This window comes from Rattus norvegicus, chromosome 11 (genome assembly GCF_021556685.1).
Source record: "Rattus norvegicus strain SHRSP/BbbUtx chromosome 11, alternate assembly SHRSP_T2T, whole genome shotgun sequence".
Lineage (NCBI taxonomy): Eukaryota > Metazoa > Chordata > Mammalia > Rodentia > Muridae > Rattus > Rattus norvegicus.
This window is the reverse complement of record NC_141544.1, coordinates 14,816,326-14,837,301: the sequence shown is the minus strand read 5'-3', so window position 1 is coordinate 14,837,301 and position 20,976 is coordinate 14,816,326. Positions and strand designations below refer to the sequence as shown.

The window sequence follows — 20,976 nt, the reverse complement described above, 5'->3', positions numbered from 1 at the left end:
AAAGTATGATTATGACATGTTCCCTGTCTCTTTTGTTTTGAGCTGTACTGCCATTTAATTTATTTTAAATTAACCATGTTGACAGGCAAGAACCTAGTAGTGTAAATTGTACTCTGACATCCACACACATGGGAAGTCAATGGTACAGGTTCTGTATCTTCTGTTTCTCTCTCTTTCTCTGTTTCTGTCTGTCTGTCTCTGTCTCTGTCTCTCTCTGTCTCTCTGTCTGTCTGTCTGTCTGTTTCTCTACACACACTTAAACATATGCCTACTATACACAAATATATACATACATGAAAGCACAAAATTTAAAAAAATATTTAATAAAAGAGTCATGTAGCTAGAATTTTGCGTCAGTATTTTGTTTTATATAAAATTTTAAGTGTAGGATTGCATATATATTAGCATGTTTACATACATCTGTGTCAATTAACATTCATAGTATCATGTTGATATAGAACTCATAATTGCAATATACCAGTTGTGGATCTGCTGTTATATACATTGTCCCAACTTGACTAAGGGCAGACTTTTATGTTGTCTATATGTCAGGTAGTCAGGCAACTTATGCCTTTTTGCAATCTTAATAATTGTTTCATGGACTATGTTGAGAAACTAGAAAAAAACCAGTTGACTTTCTCTTGGATGTGTCTTCCAATGTTACATCATTTTGTCTTTACTTCATTATGATGATTTGTACTGAGCATAACCAATAAAATCCAAGCTTGGTTTAGAGGATCAGATCTTTGGCCATAAAGGAAATTTTATGTTGTATAGATTTTATATTTGTGATTTTACTGAAGTGTTTCCACTAATATGGTGGATAACATTATATTATCTAACTTCATATCTCGAATTAGTAAAAATGATGGCTAATACTAAAGAACTTAATGGTCTTGTTTTGTTCATAGTATTTCCAATTAAAATTATGAAATCCTAAGTCTTCATACTTGAATGGTTCTCAACTGAAAACTGATAACATCAAAAGTGACATTATGTTATGGAGATTAATAATATTAGCCATATTCCATTGATACATGAATAAAAAAATCTAAGAACAAATTATCTAAGCATGTTCTTTATATGCTAACAATAAATATTATAACTAAATAAATAAAACCAATGCCACACTACTCCCCACTCTCTAATTAGGCATGACAAGTCTTGTATACAACTTCACAAAACAAAGCCACTTACTTCTACCTAGTCTAAATTATATATTGACTTCAGTTACCACTGTGGAATCAAAAGTAAATAAGTCACCGTGGACGTTCTCAATGTACATTTTACACAGATGGCTAGCATGATCATTTCAGCCTGGGAAAAATAAATCTATCCATATATACATGATGGAAAATCAAAACTGTAATTTTGAAGTGGAACATTAAACATGGAAGCTTTATGGTTATGTGTTTAAATATTTTATCTACAGTCCCCTGTAGGGACTGTCATTGGTGACATGTATGATTCACCAATTCACAGATTTGGGCAGTAAGTTAGTGGTTTCTGTGTTCCAGACACAGTTCTTGAGACTGAGAGTCTAGAAGTGAGCAGAGCCAAGATCTCATCTCATGCATTTGTACTCACTGTAACTCAGATCAGAGGTGGGGGTGGGGTGGGGGGATCAATTGCAGTAAGAGCAGTTCCATGAAGGGAAGAGCTCACTGTTTTTCTTTCTTTTTCTCCATTTTCTAGTTCAGGGACCACATCTTTTTGGGTGTCAATTTTTAACAGCTGAGTAATAATTCACTGTATAAATTATCACATTTTTATTACCCTGTCTCCTGTTAAGGAACATCTAGCTTGTTTCCAGTCACTGGCTGTTCTGAAGAGGGGAGCAATGATCACTGTTGAGCAAATGTCTTTGTGATAGGACAAAGCATCCTTTAGATAGGATCTTTAGTGATATCGATGTCCCTCTTACTGAGGAACCACTGCACTGGTTTCATAGCAGCTGTATGAATTTGTGCTCCTACCAGCAATGTGTAGTGTCCTCAGGAGCTTGAGATATCACTTGTTATTGATCTTAGATATTCTGACAGATGCTAGGTGAAATTTCAAAGTAGTTTTAATTTGCATTTCCTGTTGGCTAAGGCTGCTAAACATTTCTTTAAATGTATCTCAATTGTCTGTGCTCCCTCCTTTAAGAACTCACTATTTAGATTTGTAGCCCATTTTTAAGTTTGTGATTTTTCTCTTGGTGTCCAATGTTTTAAGTCCATTGTATATTTTGGATAGTAACCCTTTATGGAATGTATAGTTAGTAACAATCTTTTCCTATTCTGTAGGCTACCACTTTGTCTGAACAATGGTGTCTTTGCCATGAAGAATCTTTTCAGTTTTATGATTTGCTAATTATTAAATATTAACCTTAGTACCCATATTAACAGTATTCTGTTCAGAAAGTCTTTTCCAGTGCCACTTAGTTAAAGGTTATATCCTAACCTATTTATTTTCTATCAGGTTCTGTGTATCTGGTGTTATGGTGATGTCTTTGATATTTGGATTTTAGGTTTACACAGTTAATAAGTGTGGATCTTTCTGAATTCTGCTGCATGCAGTCTTCAAATTTAATAAACCTGTTTATATCTCTACCCCAGATTTTAATTTGGCTATTAGGGTTTTTGATGTTTAGTTTCTTGAGTTCTTTGTGTAATCATCCTCTAGCAGAAGTGTGGTTATGCTAACAACTGAACTGTCACTTACACCTCATGGGAGAGGACAAAGGCCAGTTTTATCCAAGAGAGTGAAAATGGAGATATAAACCAATCCAGGACATGTCTCATGATCAGGAAAAGTTGACCAACATATAATTATTTTATGGGTTTTTTTTGGTTATAAAGTTTGGGGTTTTGTTTTCTTTAGGGATGTGGTTTTATTTTGTTTTCTTAGTTTTGAAAAGGTTTGTTGTATTGAATTTTTGTTTTTTTGAGAAAATAGTTGGATAGGTAGGGAGGAGGAGATTGGGAGAGGGGAAAATATAATCAAAATATATTTACATTTAAAAATTGTTCTAAATAATAGAAAATATAATAAATAAACATATAAAATGTGCTATGTAGCTCAGGTGAGAAGAAAATTTGTATCTTCTTACTTCAGTCACCTGAATTCTGTTACTGTAGGCATAAAGACACCATGCCCAGCTGTAAATCATTCTGTCTCTATTACCCAAAAAAGATGTTAGTCAGTACTGCATGAACTCCACCCACTATGGTGTCAGAACCATTGTTTTGCTAACATTATGTCTGGAATTACTTTACATTTGGCTCAGTGACTCACTAAGTGTACATATACAGGGGAACTGATGCCATGCCCTCCCCTCACCTTTCTCTCTCTCTGTTAATCACAAAATCATTAGATCATTAGAAGACTCTCTGGGGATTTGCAAACTAATGCTATTGGTTCATCTTTGTTATTTCACAATTGCTAATATTACCTATGTGAGTCTTCAAGCTATATTATATTTTTAATTATTAGAATGATTTGGTATTACTAGTATTATCTTACTATGAACATACACCATTTCTGCAATATTGCATATGACTTTTTGGATTTATAATGTTGCATCTTTGGCATACTTTGGCATCAAAATTGCAAAAAAATTCCTAATAATTTTAAATTATTTTATGTAACTTTTAAAATAAATTATAGATGTTATATAAAACACTAAAAATATATATTTCAATGGGATACAATGTAAGCTTCAACACAGGCATACATATGTAATATTTGAACCAAATGTTTAATAAATCTGCTTCCTCAAAGATTTGTTATTTCCTTAAGGTGAAGACATTTAATATTATCTATGCTTGTTTTAAAAAGTGTATAATATATAGTTTTTTATTGAAAGTATCTGTTCTGTGCAGCAGCATGCCAGAACTTCTTGCTCCAATCTAATAATAATTTGGTATTTGGTGATTAATCTCTCCTGACCTTCCCTATCGTTTTCCCTTTTTGTCCAGGTCTTTGACAGTCCCTAATCTACTCACTTTTATAAGAACAATATTTTTGCAATTCCATACATGAGTGTGATTACACATGCTCGTCTTGTTGTGTCTTGCTTAGTTCAATTAATTTGCTTATTTCCATTTTGAAACAGAGAACAAGCTCCCCTTGTTTGTATCACTGCACAGTAGTGCAGTGCCATGTGCTCCTTTTCAAAGACGAATTTGGGGGCTAGAGAGAGGGCTCAGCAGTTAATAATTTTTACATAAACATTTTATACACCTAGTTCATTTAATTTAAAATAATCTTGGAAGATACTTTAAAACAACTTAATACAGAATCTGACATTTACTGAATTTTGGAAAGAACCGGAGCCACAGTAGCTCACATTAGCCATCATCTTCAGGATGTGTGCTGTAGTACAGGTATGAGCTTCCCCTCGTATGACCTAACTTATTGTGCGAACAGCTGGAAGGGACATAAATCTTACTCATTTGAGTTGTGTGTTTTGGCATTTTTAGAATTATTTGAACATGGGCGTTCTTCTGCTTATTAATAAATTCTTAATTGTTTTACATAAAATTGAAAAAAATTCTCAAGAGTTCAAGGGTAGGCTTCTGCTTCTTAAAGAGCCATCTGTCTCTTATCTTTCATGGCAGACAACATCTGCTGAAACTATCCCTCAGTAACCGTTAGGAAGGAGCTACTACGATCAGAATAGATATATCTTCTGGGAGTTGCTTCCTCTTGGAGTGTTCCTTGTCTACTTCAGTGAGTGAAGCAGATAGAGGCTGAGACCTTCAGCAATGTGATTTATCAGTGTAGTTCTGCTTTCAACCTGAGAGGCTAATATTTGTCTCCACAGTCAATGCTCAATCACTCTGGGTTTACTCAGATTAACCCTCCTAAATTCTTTGCTACTTGAAATACACTCTGACAGAGCTCACAGGCAAGAGAGAGGAAACGAGAATTCTTGGAACAGTGCTTATCAACAGGAAATTATTTTTACAGAGACTAAAATAATCAATATAAAATATTATGTCTTAACACCCAGGCATTCAGCCAGTGTTCTTCTCTTTAGAAGTTAAAGCTGAGGTCACCCACATTCAGCAAGGCATCAAGTAAGCTCCTAGAGAAAAACACCATCATGTCTTATGCAGATGTTATCAACCTGTGGGTTATGACACCTTCAAGAATCGACTGACCATTTCACAAGGAGTCACATATCAAATATCCTGTAAATTAGACATTTACATTAAGATTCATAAGAATAGCAAAATTCCTGTGATGAGATAGCAATGAAATAATTTTATGGTGGCTGGAGGGGGGGGGTCACCACAATGTGAAGAACTGTTTTTAAGGGTAAAGCATTAGGAAGATAGAAACCACTGGTATGGGAACTATCAATTTTAAATTCTGAATTCTCAGAGTTCTGACTTTTGGAATTTTTCAAGAACAGTTCACTATATGGGATATTAGAGACTCGAAAAAGGTTTAAAACTCTTGTTTAATACTGGAAAATGACAGGTAAGCACTGTTTCATAGGGCCCCTAACACCTGTTTTCGAAAATCTTTATCCATCTCTTTAAATTTTTCTATATGCTGTATAGAAGGAAGACAAAAATACATGATCAAGTAGACCTGGGGTTTAGTAAGAAGTTAATCTCTCTTAAAGACCTCTACATAATTGTCACAGTGAATGTCAGCATCCTTGCTGTTCATGTAGATTGAGTACAGAAATTTGAAAGCTGAAGAGTTGAGTTTTATATGATATTCAAGATTTTAGGTTTTTAGAGAAGATGAAGAGAAGAATATAGTTAAGTTTTATGTCACCCATGTCCCTACGTTTTTATATGGCAAAATTGCTGCCGAAATGACAACAAACTTGGCAAAAAATTTAACAGGAGGATCAAAACTGCTCCCAGAAAGCAACACTTATTATTTCTACTAAAATAAAATATTCAAGTGGGACAAATAACTGAATATTCCCTGGAACTCCCAATTTGTAAAGTTGCACATAGACAGATGCTGGTTAGGCATGACTGTAGGTTTGATACTTCAAACATGGTGAACAAGCGTTAACTTTAGATTCTGCTGACTTTAAAGTGGAGTTCCATTTGGTTAAGATTTAAGATATACTCCATATGCTGCAATTCTGGAATTGCTCTACGCAAGTGGATACTTACCTCAAATGCGTGCATATACCAGGAGTTTAAATGAAAATACAGAAAACATTTAAATAAATAATAAATTTAAAAACCTACTACAACATGGAGAATGCACCATCATAAATTATTTGTATAATTAGTTGTTCTTGTAAAACACTCTGGATACTCGGTATTTCACCAAAAAAACACAAATTATGAAATGAGTTCCAAGTTTAGGTTTATCAAAAAAGCTGCAATAAAATTTTGTTCTCAGGAATAAATCAAAGCAGCACACAGTCTCATCAAATCCAATTTTTTACATACTTCATTGAAATCTTTTATATTTAATAGCTATTTGGCAGTTATTATAAAACAAGTTAAGCATATTTCTCACATATGTAAATTCAAAAGGAAATAAAAAATAGAAACCGTAAAATCTTAGATGAACTGTTGATGTGGATGATGAGGAAGGAAGAGGTTTTAGGTTCCCCATCATGAGCAGGATGATTTATAAGCTTCTGAATTAATTATTTGTAAAAACAAATAACCAACATGTATTGATACTGTCTTCTGTATGTTCAATTCTACACAACAATTATTCAGCCAAAAGACAGAACACTCCACCACACATTATGGTACGGTGAAGGCTTCTCAGTACTCCTTTCTTTACCCGCATGTCTTGAACATGCCATGCAGACGGCAGATGACAACACTGCTCTCCAGCCTTGGGGCCTCTTGAAGAAATGCTTGCCCACCAGTAAACTCCAACTGAGAAGGAAAATGATACTCAAATTATTTTTTAAAAAAGAAAGGAAGAACGATTGAAATGAGAACTTCTACAAAGGATATGTTATCAACATTTACATATTATATTACTCTTGTGAGGCTCAGAGTATAAGCAAACTGGTTGCTCTTCCAAAGGGCCTGGGTTCAATTTCCATCACCCACATGGCAGTTCACAATTGTCTGTAGTTTCAGTCACAGCAGATCTGACACCTTCACACAGACAAATATGGAGGCAGATCACCAACATAAGTAAAATAAAAAATAAATTAATTAATTACAAAAAGAGCAACAGGTGCAAGAAGTAAACCAATAAATTAGCTCTTGAGATTTAAACTATTGACTTTCATAATAAAGCTAAATCCTAGGACAAGAGCAAAAGTATCTCAAGAAACAATGAGCATGAGGAACAGGGAGTGCAACCAGGTCCTATAAAAGCCCTGACCCTGTGACCCTGGGTGGAGAATTGTCATGTATTCTTTGAAGTAGCAGCTTTCCCACAGGGACAAGCCCTTTCCCCGTGGACTTTTGATACTGTCTATAGCTACTTTGGGTTGTCATAATTACTGATATCATTTACACACAGAGGGAATAAAGTCATCTCAGAATTCAGGGTCCCCGAGTCTGGAAACATCTGGTCTGTAATGTTGATAGGAACCCTTTCTGGAACCTGGCTCTCGTGTTCTCCCACATGCATAAAGAATAAGAGTAGAAAGACAGCCATGTTCTCCAGTATCACCAAATGTAGGTCTGTCCAGAATGTAGGAGGAAAGAAAACAGCATGATTATAAGTAGGATATTCTACTCTAAAAAGAATAGAATCCTATTATTTGTAACAATAATGATGGGCCTCAGCAGTGCTATGCTAAGTGATTTCTATGCGTTGGACTAAAACTCATCTCATAGAATTAATATGGAATGATGGTTACCAAGAAGGGATTGAGGTTGTGGAGTGGAAGAATGAAGGCGAATGGTTGGCCGTAGGTGATGGGCTGCAGATAGATGAAGATGGGAGATGTTCTGCATGGCTTAATGCAGAGACTAGTAATACAGTACGCTATTTGCTTCAAAATGGTGGAAAGACAGGGCAGTCAGAGAAAGTGTTAAGAATATCCCCCAAGAAAAAGACAACAGTGTGAAGTTAAGGCAGCATTAATTTAGGAAAATAGGATTCAACTAAGATAAACAAGCAATTCTCGGATGCCTGATCTCTTGCCAAGACAATGAATCTGAATATAAGCAACAATTCTGTGTGGTCGGCCGAGACGCACGTGTGCTATGCTCATAACCTTTGCTTTTACTACATATTCAGCTTTCATGGGCTTGTGATTTCAGATTATAGTTTGGAAACACTATATTTTTTTTTAATTTATGACAGTGGACATTTTACTAGCTCATTATACTAGCACTACATCTTTGCACTGGTAATGAACAAAACGTTTGAATCGACCAGAATGGAATTGAACAATTTGTGGTGATATACTCATTTTTTCCCTTTTAATTCCACATTCATTTTATTGGGTTTAATTCTCTTCTGCAGTCTATGCTTTTAATTAGATATGTTCAATGCCAGTTTCTTCTGTCTTCATTTAAAGCCACAGTGACTTGATGCTGCCTCATGTGGAACAGGGGAGATTAAAAACGTTGTAAGTCTGATTTCGTTGGCAATGGCAGCAAAATTGCTAAATTTGATTGGTGCTTTCTATTCAATAGTGAGTTTTGCACTATTTCCTCAGCTAGTGACTGCATATATTGTTAATGGTGTGTTCACTTGTCTCCTAACTGGAAGGAGTTGGATGTGATGAAAGGTTTGAAGGCTTAGGCATCACTCTGCTAGGACCAGACCCATCATCTTTTAGTATGCCGTTCTACTACCCAATGACAGAAATTTTAAGGAATAACAAGCTTCCATCATATTTTTTTCTGAACTAAGATTTCTTAATAAATCAATGAAGTTTGATTTGTTGAAAGCTTTGAATTCCAAAAGATTTCCTCAAGTTGTAGATTCCATGACACTATGACTATTTAATATGCCAGAGTTGATATCTTTTAAAAACAGCGTTAACATTTGATTTATAATTTTGCTTTATTATGATTTCAGTGTTCTGATATTTTTAGGGATAAATTTTGTTCTAAAGGTAAGTTTTCCAACAAAGGCTTAGAAAATATCTGTTGGACCTGACTACCACTCTGCTAAAGTATTGGTTAATGATAGCTTTTATGAGAAGAGTAGTTATTATCTTGAGCTGTGTGTAAAATATGTTGCTCACCAGGCTTCTGTGCATAGTTACAAACCTATGGTTACAAACATCATCTTTGCTAAACTCAAAGAATCTCCAAAGAAAAGGAATATGGGTGTTTGAAACAGTATTATAGGGAGAAGGAAGGTCAGTAGAATTGAAGAGAAGATGTGAGAAAGCAGGAGGTTCCCCCAACCACAGCTCACTTTATTCATGTATGAAATTGTCAAAAAAAATTCAGTTAAGTAAATTGACTAAATGCAAACTAAATGTGAAAATTGAATTAAGATAAAATTAAGATAATTTTTGGTAGAAGCCTATATTCTCCTTCAAAGCAGATACCCTGAAAAAATTGTTTGATTTCAGAGTACATTGTGTACTTATTCATTGGAATTACTCATTTTTATATCCAAAGGGAGGAAAGATACCAATAAGGTGGACATCACCAGAAGCAATTGCCTACCGCAAGTTCACATCAGCCAGCGATGTATGGAGTTACGGGATTGTACTCTGGGAAGTGATGTCTTACGGAGAAAGGCCGTATTGGGAGATGTCCAATCAGGATGTAAGTGTATGTTTTTAGTTTATGAGTAATGGGTTGAGATTAAAAGTTCAAGCTGTGCAAGGAAGTGGAGCATAATGAAGCCGGGTGGCGCCTACTTGGTGACATCAAAGCTAAATACTTAGATGAATACAGCTATTCCCACATCTTTCAAGGGAATTAATTGAATTATTTTTACAGCTTTAATTCTTTCTCTCAAACAGGGATTTAAAAATGTAACAAAAGGAATATTTCAAACAAGAATGCAATAAAATAATGTTTGTTTAGGTGTGTGTGTATGTGTGGTGCATGCGTGTGTGTATGTGTGGTGCGCGCAAGCGCACGTGTGTGTGTGTGTGTGTGTGTGTGTGTGTGTGTGTGTGTGTGTGTGTGTGTGTATGCATCCTGGAATATTTGCAATGTTTCTGCCAAAAATTGGTTTCTACTTAACATTAATAAGAATATGTCTGGCATCTTTTCTTGACTCTACTTTTATAACTGTTCCAGTGCTTTCTTAATTAATTTTAGTATTTCACAAAGACAAACTTAATCTCTAACATGTTGTTTCTAATAATGTATGAGGCTTGCACATGACTTTAATCACAAAATAAATGAAGAGTCTGGCTTGAGGAGATTAACATTTTGTTGTAACTATGAGTATGAGGATTTAAATAAAATTGTGTTGACATTTATTAAATGTTGCTACTATTAGTAAGAAAGATACTAATAGCTCATGTGATTGGCAAATCTCTTTATGCTTCTCAGAGATTTTAAGCAAGAACCCTACATAAAAGCAAGAAGGCAAGCTAAGAAGATGATAGCCATTTCCCAGTCATAGATTATGAGATTGCCTCTACTATATTGATATATAGATATTTTCGTACTTCCTCAAATGAACTTAATGTCTTTATATACAATAAAGGTAGGAAAATGAGACTAAGTTTTCCACATATTGTCCCCAAATTCACGGTTTATCAAAGCATCTATAAGCACAGTACCTGGCCCCGCAACCTTCACGTGATCTAGGAACTTGTTAGGAATAAAAATTCTCAGGATTTTTTCCCAGGTGGATGATTCAGAAATTCAGCAATAAGAGGAAAGAACTTTGTACATTAAGGACTCTTCCAGATGTTTCTGATTTATATTAAACTTTTAAAATTACTGTTCCATGTGTTTTAAAACAATGATGCACTGCCCATAGGAGTTTACCAAAGAGAATTTCTGTGGTTCTAAAGTTCTCAAGTATGGTATGGCTGTTTCATGAATTCTTTACATGAATTCTTTACATGAATTTACATGAATTCTTTTACATGAACCAATACAAGACTTTTATAATAACTTCTATAATAAAATAATCTTTTTCTTTTTCTTTTTTTTTGGTCTTTTGTGACAAGGATTCCCTGTGTAACCCAGGAAAACAGGCTGGCCTCAGACTCACAGAGATCCATCTTCCTCTGTCTCCAAAATGCTGGAATTAAAGGTCTATGCCACCACTGCCCTGCTCTTAGTAATCATTTCTTAGTAGCAACAAATTTTCCTATCCTATAGAACCTTTATTTTTAACTTGGTTTGCAGAAGATATGCACACACTTCTTTCTCTTACTTAACCTTTATATAATATTTTCAGACATTTATAATTTGTTATGTATATACATGCAGCTAGTATCTTAATATCTTAAACAACATTATAACACTCCTATCAGGGGGATGGAAAAGTCCAATGAGTCTCATGTCTTCCCCGGAAATGCTGCCTCTTTCATAGGTAATTAAGGCCGTGGATGAGGGCTATCGCCTGCCACCTCCCATGGACTGCCCAGCTGCCCTGTATCAGTTGATGTTGGACTGCTGGCAGAAAGACAGGAACAACAGACCCAAGTTTGAGCAGATCGTCAGCATTCTGGACAAGCTCATCCGGAATCCAGGCAGTCTGAAGATCATCACTAGCGCGGCTGCAAGGTGACATATTGGATTTACATGCTGCACTCCCTTCCCAATGCATGCTTCCTGCTTGCTCTTGATCTGTGTTCTCAGAAATTGTAGTTCTCAGAACTGGAAAAACTAAGTTTGCTTGTCTTCCCTTAACTTGGGGAAGAATTCTCATGTCATGGTAGAATAATAATGAATACATTAATATGATTCTTGGCTAGAAATGTCCTCATCTTCCAAGCTTATGTCTATAAAATAGGAAGGCTAGACACATAGCTTATTTTACTCCCTATTGTTTAAGGAAAGGGAAGTGGATAATTTATTTGCTTACAGCTAGCTTCCAAAAATTGAGCCCCATCTTTTGGTGCATGCCTGTACGTTCAGCACTCTTGAAGTGGAGGAATCCAAGGACATTCTCAGACAAATAGTGAGATCAAGACAGCCTGAGTTACAGGAGACCCTTAAAACACACAAACATACACGTGCACACACATGTGCGCATGTGCACACACACATGCACACACAAAAACATTAAAAAAAGATCAGTCAGCTGGTAAGGATGTGCTTAGTGTGTATATGTGGGATGTGTGTCTATCTATGTGTATGTGTGTATATAAAGATCATAAGAGGCTTGATTAATTATGTGTTCTGACCAAATTTTATGTGAATATTTGATGTAATACTTTAAGAAATAAAAAATAATCTTCTTTAAACCTAAAATGAAGAAAATATTAACATTTAATATACATGCACAAATTAGGACATTAAAAAAATAAGACCAAAGGGGAAATGAATATATATATATATATGTATATATATATATATATATCACATTCAAGCTCTGTAAACACATATATTGTAAGGTGATTAGCATGATTAAACAAAATAAGCCTTAACTTAACTTTCAGATCAGTAATTAACTTTACAATGAAGTATCTTAATGTCATTCTAGGCTGACATCCTTATTATATAGTCTATTTTCTGCAATCATCATGATGTGTATTAAGTCTACACTGCTTTTTTATCTTATAATACAAGGTGTTTCTTTTGAAGACACTCTTCCAATTTTCCTGAACTCTGACTCAGGGTAAATTCTATTCTATCTGTGTTGGACATGTTTTGGATCTCACTTGTGGGTTCATAAACAGATCTTTATTTACATGTAAATCATTTTACTTAAAATAATGCCCTCTAAATTCACCCATATCATGTATATATACTGATATGTGTATATAAACATATAATAAGAACATGCATGAGATATACTTTTAATCATTTATTGCTGCCATTATTGGTATTTTACATGGTTTGGGTATTCATCCAAAATTTTGTACATGGCAACATTTTAACTCTACTTTTAAAGTTTAAAGAAGTTTTATCTTATATGAATTTACATACACACCGACAATATTTTTTATCCACCTCATCAACAACCCTTAGCATCTATCACGTTTTTAACTATGCCCATTCTACCAGGTGGAAGGCAATGTTATATTAGTTTTGTCTTGCATGTCGCAGTGATAGGTGAATGTTTTCACATGTCAATCATAACTTCCTTCAGGTCTCTCTGGCTAAGACATGTGTACAAGCCTCATGTCTGTGCTTTATTATTTGGGGGGTGTTTGTTTTCTCCTTGTGAGTTGTATGACTCTCTTATAAGCTGTGGACAGTAATTTACTACTGTATGCATGGTCTTTATGGATGTACTGTCTTTAACAATTTCTCCACGTTTGGGCTTCCTTTTTCATACCTGTTAATGATTCCCTTGCTGTATAGAACGTTTTAATTTGATGTAATAATACTAGCTTTCCTTTTACTTGTCTCCTTTGCCTTGATGCCCATATTTAAATGCTATTTCTAAGACTGATGTAGTGAAGTTTCTAATTTATATTTTCTTAAATATTGTTTAGAGTTCAGATTTTATAGTACAGTCCTTCTGAGTTAAGTATAGTGAGCAAACATGATCAAAATTTGTATAATTTACTTTTTTTAAAAATATGTAAATCTAAATTAAGCCTTTAATGTCATTACATGAGAATAATGATTTATTAGTTTCATAAAACATTTGGGGGGTCACTACAATAGAATTTATTGACTATCTTTAGACCAAATTTACCATAACTTATTCTATAAAGATTCATCTCTGTTCCAAACTTCACAGGGGGAGAGATAATGGAGACTCTGTGAAAATCCACCTGACAGTTTAACGACTGACTGGATTACAGACCTGTCCTAAGCAGGGCATATGGTCCTCATTTTACACCTTGAAGCCATTTCTTTTGATCTCTGCTCAGTAGTAACTATAGCAAGGCAAACAGCTTTTCAACTCTCTTTTTTCATCCGAAGGCATTTAAACCTTCCACTGGATGATCTTATCAACATGAAACTAAATAATGCTAAAGGGTCTTGGATATTTAGCCTCAATTTTGTGGATGAAATTGTCTTATATCAGATCACAGAATATCCAACGTTTAACAGATGCTCTAAACTGACTTTTTCTATATGTGATATATTTCTACTATGGCATTAACTACCTGAATAATTTATAAAGATTTAGTCACAAAACATTTAATTCTGGGAAAATGTAGATTTTTTTATAAAGGACCATTGGATTTAGTTTATTAAATTTTATGCTTATTTACTGTTATAAAGGCATTTATCTTAGGAGGCCAGTCCATATAAGTCATTATTAACCACCTTAACACCACTCAAGGATTTCAATATTCTTTTCCTTAAATGAAATTTTATACAGTTTGAAAGTCATTGTTGTTTTGTTTTGTTTTGTTTTGTTTTGTCAAATCAAATGGACTCATTTCTCCCTTTGCTTTTCAACCAGTGTCCATAAAATATTGTTGATTGAAAATTCTTAACATGGTTATGTACTCTGGATAATTTTGGCAGAACAATGAAATTTGCTGACACCTGCTTTTACCCATTTCATTGTTTCTAGTCATTTCTAGAGGAAGTGTCACTCTGACTGTCTTGAGCAAATGCTTCTCTCTTTTTCCTACCTCCTGCCTCTGTCTCTTCTGTATATATCTACAATTTCATGTATATGTAACCTCTGCCATAAAATTATATCATGATATTATTTCTCAGATTTTATTATGAGAAGTGTCTCCAGGGAAATTGACAAAATATATCTGATTCTGAATCTTTATGCAAGAATACTAGAACCTGGATATTTGATAATGTTTTTTCCTCACCAGGTGAAACTTAGATGCTGCATTCACTATGAACTGTATTGTCAGATATTTTTGCATCACTATATCCCTGCTTTACCAGCATTTCTCAAACCACAACTTTCCAGGCACTGGTTTCAAGATATCTTCATATTTTATCTTGAATCAATCATCCTTCTCTGTCCTCCCATTTGCCAGCTCATGTCTCCTGCTATTTCTAGCTAAGCTGAGGTGAATACATCCACCGATAACTATTCATTTGCTGAGTGGGGCTTAGGAGTCACCTTCAGCCTGTCTTTTTAGAGTCATGTTCTCCTTCAAATTAGAATACTATACTGACTGTTCAACTAAGTTGCCCTTCTGATTTTCCCTGTACAAGGCATCTAGCCACATCACACTCATAATTGCCTTATCAAAACAAATATAACATTAACCAGTTGTTTATAGCCAACTTGGTATTCTCTTTATAACTCAGAAGAATTGCCAGATTCATTTGAGGGGTTCAAAAAGCCTTACCAACCCCAGTGACATTTTTCATTCATTCACTAATTTTTGTGAGTGTGTATGATATTCCTACCTTCTGTATAATAGAAATGATGAAGCTTCTGAAAACTGAGAAAGACAGATGGTACTGACCATATTGACAATTATGCTACATGTGATGGACAGTATGCTGCAGACAGTACAAACAATAGGATGAAATAACTATATAGCTATGTAGAAAATAAAGTTTTTGAAAATTAACCAATGAAGAACTTGTATTTGAGCAATGATCTACAGGGTAGAGATGCATTACCTTAAAGTCAACAGTTTCCCTCCTCTGGGACACATATTCTCATTCTCTCTCTCTCTCTCTCTCTCTCTCTCTCTCTCTATCTCTCTATCTCTCTATCTCTCTCAGTAGGATATGCACAGGATAAGTAAATTGAAGATATCCTAAGATGAGAAAGAATTTGGAGGTGTGGGCAGATGGGTGGGAGAGGGGGAGAGATGATTCTGTCATAGCCTCAAGATGAAAACAGAAGCCAGATCACTTAAGGCTATGAGGCCATCATGAAGGCTTTGGATTGATTTGTAAGTGCATAAGGAATCCATTAAAGCAGAGAAGTTACATGATTTGCTTTACATAGCTGTTTTCTGAAGGGAAGGTGATTGTGAGGAGGGAGAGACCATTTTTAACTTGATGGTTGGGCACTTTCACTTTAACAACTTGCCAGCCTCATTAATTTTTCCAGTTCCTTCTGCTGTCCTCAGTCACAGGTTTTCTTTGGCATCTTTCTGTCCTTAAGGAATCAGCTACTGAATCTTGTATTTGTTGCAAGAGTTTTTTGGTTATATGATTATAATCCAATACCATTATTTTTTGAAGCATTCTTTTCATTCTGGAGTTTTGGGTGAATTTTTTAAAACTATCACTTTATTTGAATTGACTCACAACAGAATCTCTCTATTTTCTGTGTCTTTGTGAGCATCACTGCTCTGGGTCCATGACCCACATAAGCTGTAAAGTGATGGTTAGGATTATCCAGGACCAAGCTTTCTCTAGAAAAAAAGGAGTGATCAAGGAGTAGTAAGAAGAGAAGTTGTATTTAATTTTATAGTATACTTAATTTCAAGTAACTGATTTATTTCCTTAAAATTAGAGCAAGTGGGAAAAGACATGGATGATCTTAGTGTGTTGATAGTACTACAGACTGATGCTATACAATCTTAGTTAAAAAGCAACTTCATGTAACACTATGACAAATTCCAAGGTAGTTATATAGATAGCATATTCCAACCTCCACTCCTTGCTTACATTTGGGTATGGAGAAAAAGATGTTCAGAATCTCTACGTGCCTCAGCAAATATGTACATACTGAAGGAAAATACAAGGTATTCAGGAGTCATGAAGTGATGTGACTTTAATTTTAGTTTTGTAATCCTCTAAAAGTTGGATATAAGAAATTAATTTGTATTGTATATAAAATTTTATAAACATTAAACTTTATAGACCGAGTAATTCCATGGAGATAAACAAACCACATAAAGCCACAGTGGATGAGTTCAATTTCATGGCATATAACAGTTCTACTGTAATATAGGATTTAAAAAAAATTATAAAGATTATGAGTGAGGACTTTAATAAATTATTTTGAGTGATAATAAACATTAAATATTATGTATAGAGAGATGAATTTCTATCTGTATGGAAAAGGTATGCGATAGTGTGGTGCTGACAGCCATTCCTTCGAAAGACTAGAAGCAAACAAAGCCAAAAAAAGGACATAGAAAACAATTTCAATGTCTACCAAACAAGGCTTATTGAGGAACTGGTAGCAAATGAAATATATAGAGTGATGAAACATATTAACAAGTACTTTTGGGTTTTACATTTGAAGCACTGTGAGGCCTGTACTCTCCTTGGCAGAGAGGAAGAGAAAAGAGTAAGACAGATAGATAAGGCACAGGCAAATGAGCATTCACTACACAGTAAAACTGGGTGTCGTCAGAAGCTGAAGGTCCACGACAGCACAGAGGAAAACATGAAAGCTAAACCCTGTTTAGAGTAGTCTTTACAGATGCACAGCATAGCAACCACAGTTATACATTTAGTAGAAATACCTCAAACTTATTGACTGTAGTACTTATCACCAATACTTCCCTTTTTCATTTTTCTAACAAAATTTAACTCTAGCAAAGTAATGCTGTGGATTACCATGAGACTCTACAGAGGGGGTATTTGGTTCTAATAGACTGACAGTAAGCTCTCCCAATTCCAACTTGGAAGTCTCTAATTTTCAGAGACTTGTCCATTGCACTATAGTGTCCAAATATCATGGGGGAAGACTCTAAATGCTGCAGTTAGAATCTGCAAAATAACCAAGTTAAATTCTACAAGTGCCAAGATACTGAAATGGTCAAAAGCTTCTGTTGAATATTCCTTTGTTTGGTGGCACTTGGGGAAGTGTTTAGGCTGCTTATATTGGGGGCTATGTAGTCACTCAATAACACTCAATACTACAAAGAAGAGATAAATATCTGTGGGTATCCAAACTTATAACCCTCTACAGTCACTCCCACCAAAAAAGGAAAGCCCCTGGGGAGCTTTGGGAAATATTACCTACAATAAAGTAGAGAGCAATGGATTGTTAAGTAGTGGGCAAAACATTGTTGGAAGTGAAATAGTAAGGTCATAAAATAGAGGGAGCAAAATGAGTTGGACTTTGGGGCTGGAAGGGTGCTGGGTTAATTGTTATTTTCCCAGAACTATTTTAGTTCTTTATTTTATTTTTATTTTTAGGGCATTTGTTCTCAATGTGTGGGTGTAGACCTCTTTGGGAGTCACATACCAAATATCCTGCACAGTAGATATTTACATTATAATTCGTAACAGTAGCAAAATTACAGTGGTGAAGTAACAACAAAATGATTTTGTTGAGGGTCACTACAACATGAAGACCTGTATGTTATTAAAGGGTTGCAGCATTAGGAAGGGTTGTAAAAGAACTGTTTTAGATTGACATATCGGAAATCACAGGAAACCTATTGAAACCTGGATGATGAATACAGAAATTTCCATTGAGGAATTTAGAAAAAGACCCACAATTAGATAGGGAAGCATGAAGCCCTTCTCTTTAAGATTCAAACATGTTTCTTTTTCTATTTTTTCCTTTTCTATTGGATTTTTATTTACATTTCATCTTTAATTATTATTTTTATTGGATACTTTTATTTACATTTCAAAAGTTATCCCCTATCCCAGTTTCCCACTCATAAACCTTCTATCCCATCCGCATCCCCCTTCTTTGAGGGTGACCCATCCACCCACCCCTTCCCGTCTCCCTGCCCTGACATTCTCCTACACTCGGCGGTGGAATCTTGGCAGGACCAAGGGCTTCTCCATCCACTGGTGCCCAACAAGGCCATCCTCTGCTACATATGCAGCTGAGCCTTAGGTCTGTCCCTTTGGATGGTGGTTTAGTCTCTGGGAGCTCTGGTTGGTTGGTATTGTTGTTTTTTGGGGGTTGCAAGCCCCTTTAGCTCCTTCAATCCTTTCTCTGACTCCTCCAATGAGAACCCCAGTTGGTTCAATGGTTGGCTGCGAGCATCTGCCTCTGTATTTGTCCTGCTCTGGCAGAGCCTCTCATGAGACAGCCATATCAGGCTACTGTCAGCATGCACTTCTTGGCATCAGCAATATTGTCTGGGTTTGGTGGCTATATGTGTATGGGCTGGATCTGCAGGTGGGGTAGTCCCTGGATTGCCTTTCCTTCAGTCTCTGCTCCAAACTTTGTCTCAGTATTTCAAGCCCTCTAGAAGCCTGCTTGAGATGAAACCTGCTTGAGATCAAAATACATATAAAAAAAAACTAATAAAACCCAAGGTTAAAAATAAGATTTAGAGATATTTTTGTTAAATGTTTTTTATGGAAATGCCATGGAGGATCATTGCAAAAGGCCAGGGATGAGGATTCGAGGTCGGTCTCATGTCCATCTGTCTTTTTGATACAGACGCTCAGTGGTTCTCACCTGCCTAGCCCTTTAAGACAGTTCCTCATGTTGTACTAACCCCCAACCATAAAATTATTTTCAATTTCTACTTCATAACTGTAATTATGCTACAGTTATGAATTGTAATGTAAATATCTGATATGTGACCCCTGTGAAAGGGTCATTTGACCCCCCAAACAGGTCACAACCCATGGAGATTGAGAACCACTGTCCGTGATTTATCTACTGAGTCATCTTTCTAGCCCTAAAAGCTACATTTTTGTTAATATTATAATTGATTCATGGAATCCAAATCATTGACATAAAGAATTTTAATATGCATTAAAATAACTAGGCTGAAGTGGCAGAGCAAATGTAACTAATTCTGTGGCAAAAAGACTGAGATATTCTAATTAATATATGTTTAATGAGGTACTGAAGACCAACTCATGTAGAGTTAATCCAAAATGTTGTAAAGATTGCCTTTCAATGCATTTATCACCATGGAAGGATCATGTTAATGAATTTACAGTAGAAATACAAGCAAAAGCAAACTACTCCTCATTTCCCTGTTAATGGCCATAAACTAATGCTATTTTAAAATGCTTTTTATGTCTGAATACATAAAACAGTATTTTTCAGAGGAACTGATTTTTTGACAAACACTTTGTACTTCAAGATAAGGTCAACAACCACAAACCAATTCTACCTTATTCCACAAAATGTCTTTGACTCAAATTCTGAACTGACAGGTTGATTCTGCTCTCTGACAAATATTATAAAGAACATGTTAGAGGGAAACAAATATGCCAGATCCCCAGGTGATTTCTTCTCCCTATTAAGAATCTTAATACTTAGGTAACTAGTGTTACTATAGGGAGGCATTAAAGTAGGCAAGGGTTACCACTACTGAAGTTTCTCTTAAGACCTAAAGATAAAGAGCTTTAAAGAGTACAATGACTTCAAAAGCAAACACAGGGACAATGAGTGGAGGAGAGGCTGCCACACCTACGGATCCCTCCCATTTGCAGACACCAAACCCAGACACTATTGCTGATGCTAAGAAGTGCATGCTGACAGGAGCCCAGTATAGCTATCTCCTATGAGACTTTGCCAGAACTAGACCAATACTGATGCGGATGTACACAGCCAAACATTGGACTGAGCATTGGGACCCCAATAGAGAAGTTAGGGCAAGGACTGTAGGAGCTAAAGGGGTTTGCAACCCCATAGGGAGAACAACAATATCAACCAGACCCCCAAAACTCCCAGGGACTAAACCACTAACCAAGAGTACACAAGAGTACACAGGAGTGGGGGTACCCATGGCTCCAGCTGGATATGTAGCAGAGGATGGCCTTATCTGGCGTCACTGGAATGGGGAGCCTCTTAAAACTGTGGAGGCTTGATGATCCAGGGTAGTGGAATGGAAAGGCACTGAGGAAGGAGTAGGGAGTGGGTGGGAGAGCCCCCTCATACAAGCAGGGGAGAGAGGAGGGGATAGGGGACTTGTTCAAGGGAAACTGGGAAGGGAGATAACATTTGAAATTTAAATAAATAAAATAATCAATTTTTAAAAGGAACATAATGGCTTTCTTCTTAATGTTTCATTTGTTAACAGTTTCTCATTGAGAAACAAAGAAATGCTTACTTTACATATAATTTTGAATGAATAGGAATAAAGTTATTTTTCATCACCAATAGAAAGTTAATATATTTAGTAGTATATGGACTCTTAAT

General features: G+C 35.6%; 1 protein-coding gene across 3 annotated transcripts in view; it reads left to right on the top strand.

Moving 5' to 3' along the window:
* Positions 1–20,976, top strand: part of Epha3 (Eph receptor A3) — a 335,491-nt gene that overhangs the window by 300,667 nt on the left and 13,848 nt on the right. For all 3 annotated transcript variants that reach the window (XM_087575967.1, XM_087575968.1, NM_031564.2), the window contains exons 14-15: positions 9,531–9,680; positions 11,419–11,612. In XM_087575967.1, the coding sequence (XP_087432093.1) occupies positions 9,531–9,680; positions 11,419–11,612 (344 nt within the window). The remainder of the gene's footprint in view (positions 1–9,530; positions 9,681–11,418; positions 11,613–20,976) is intronic.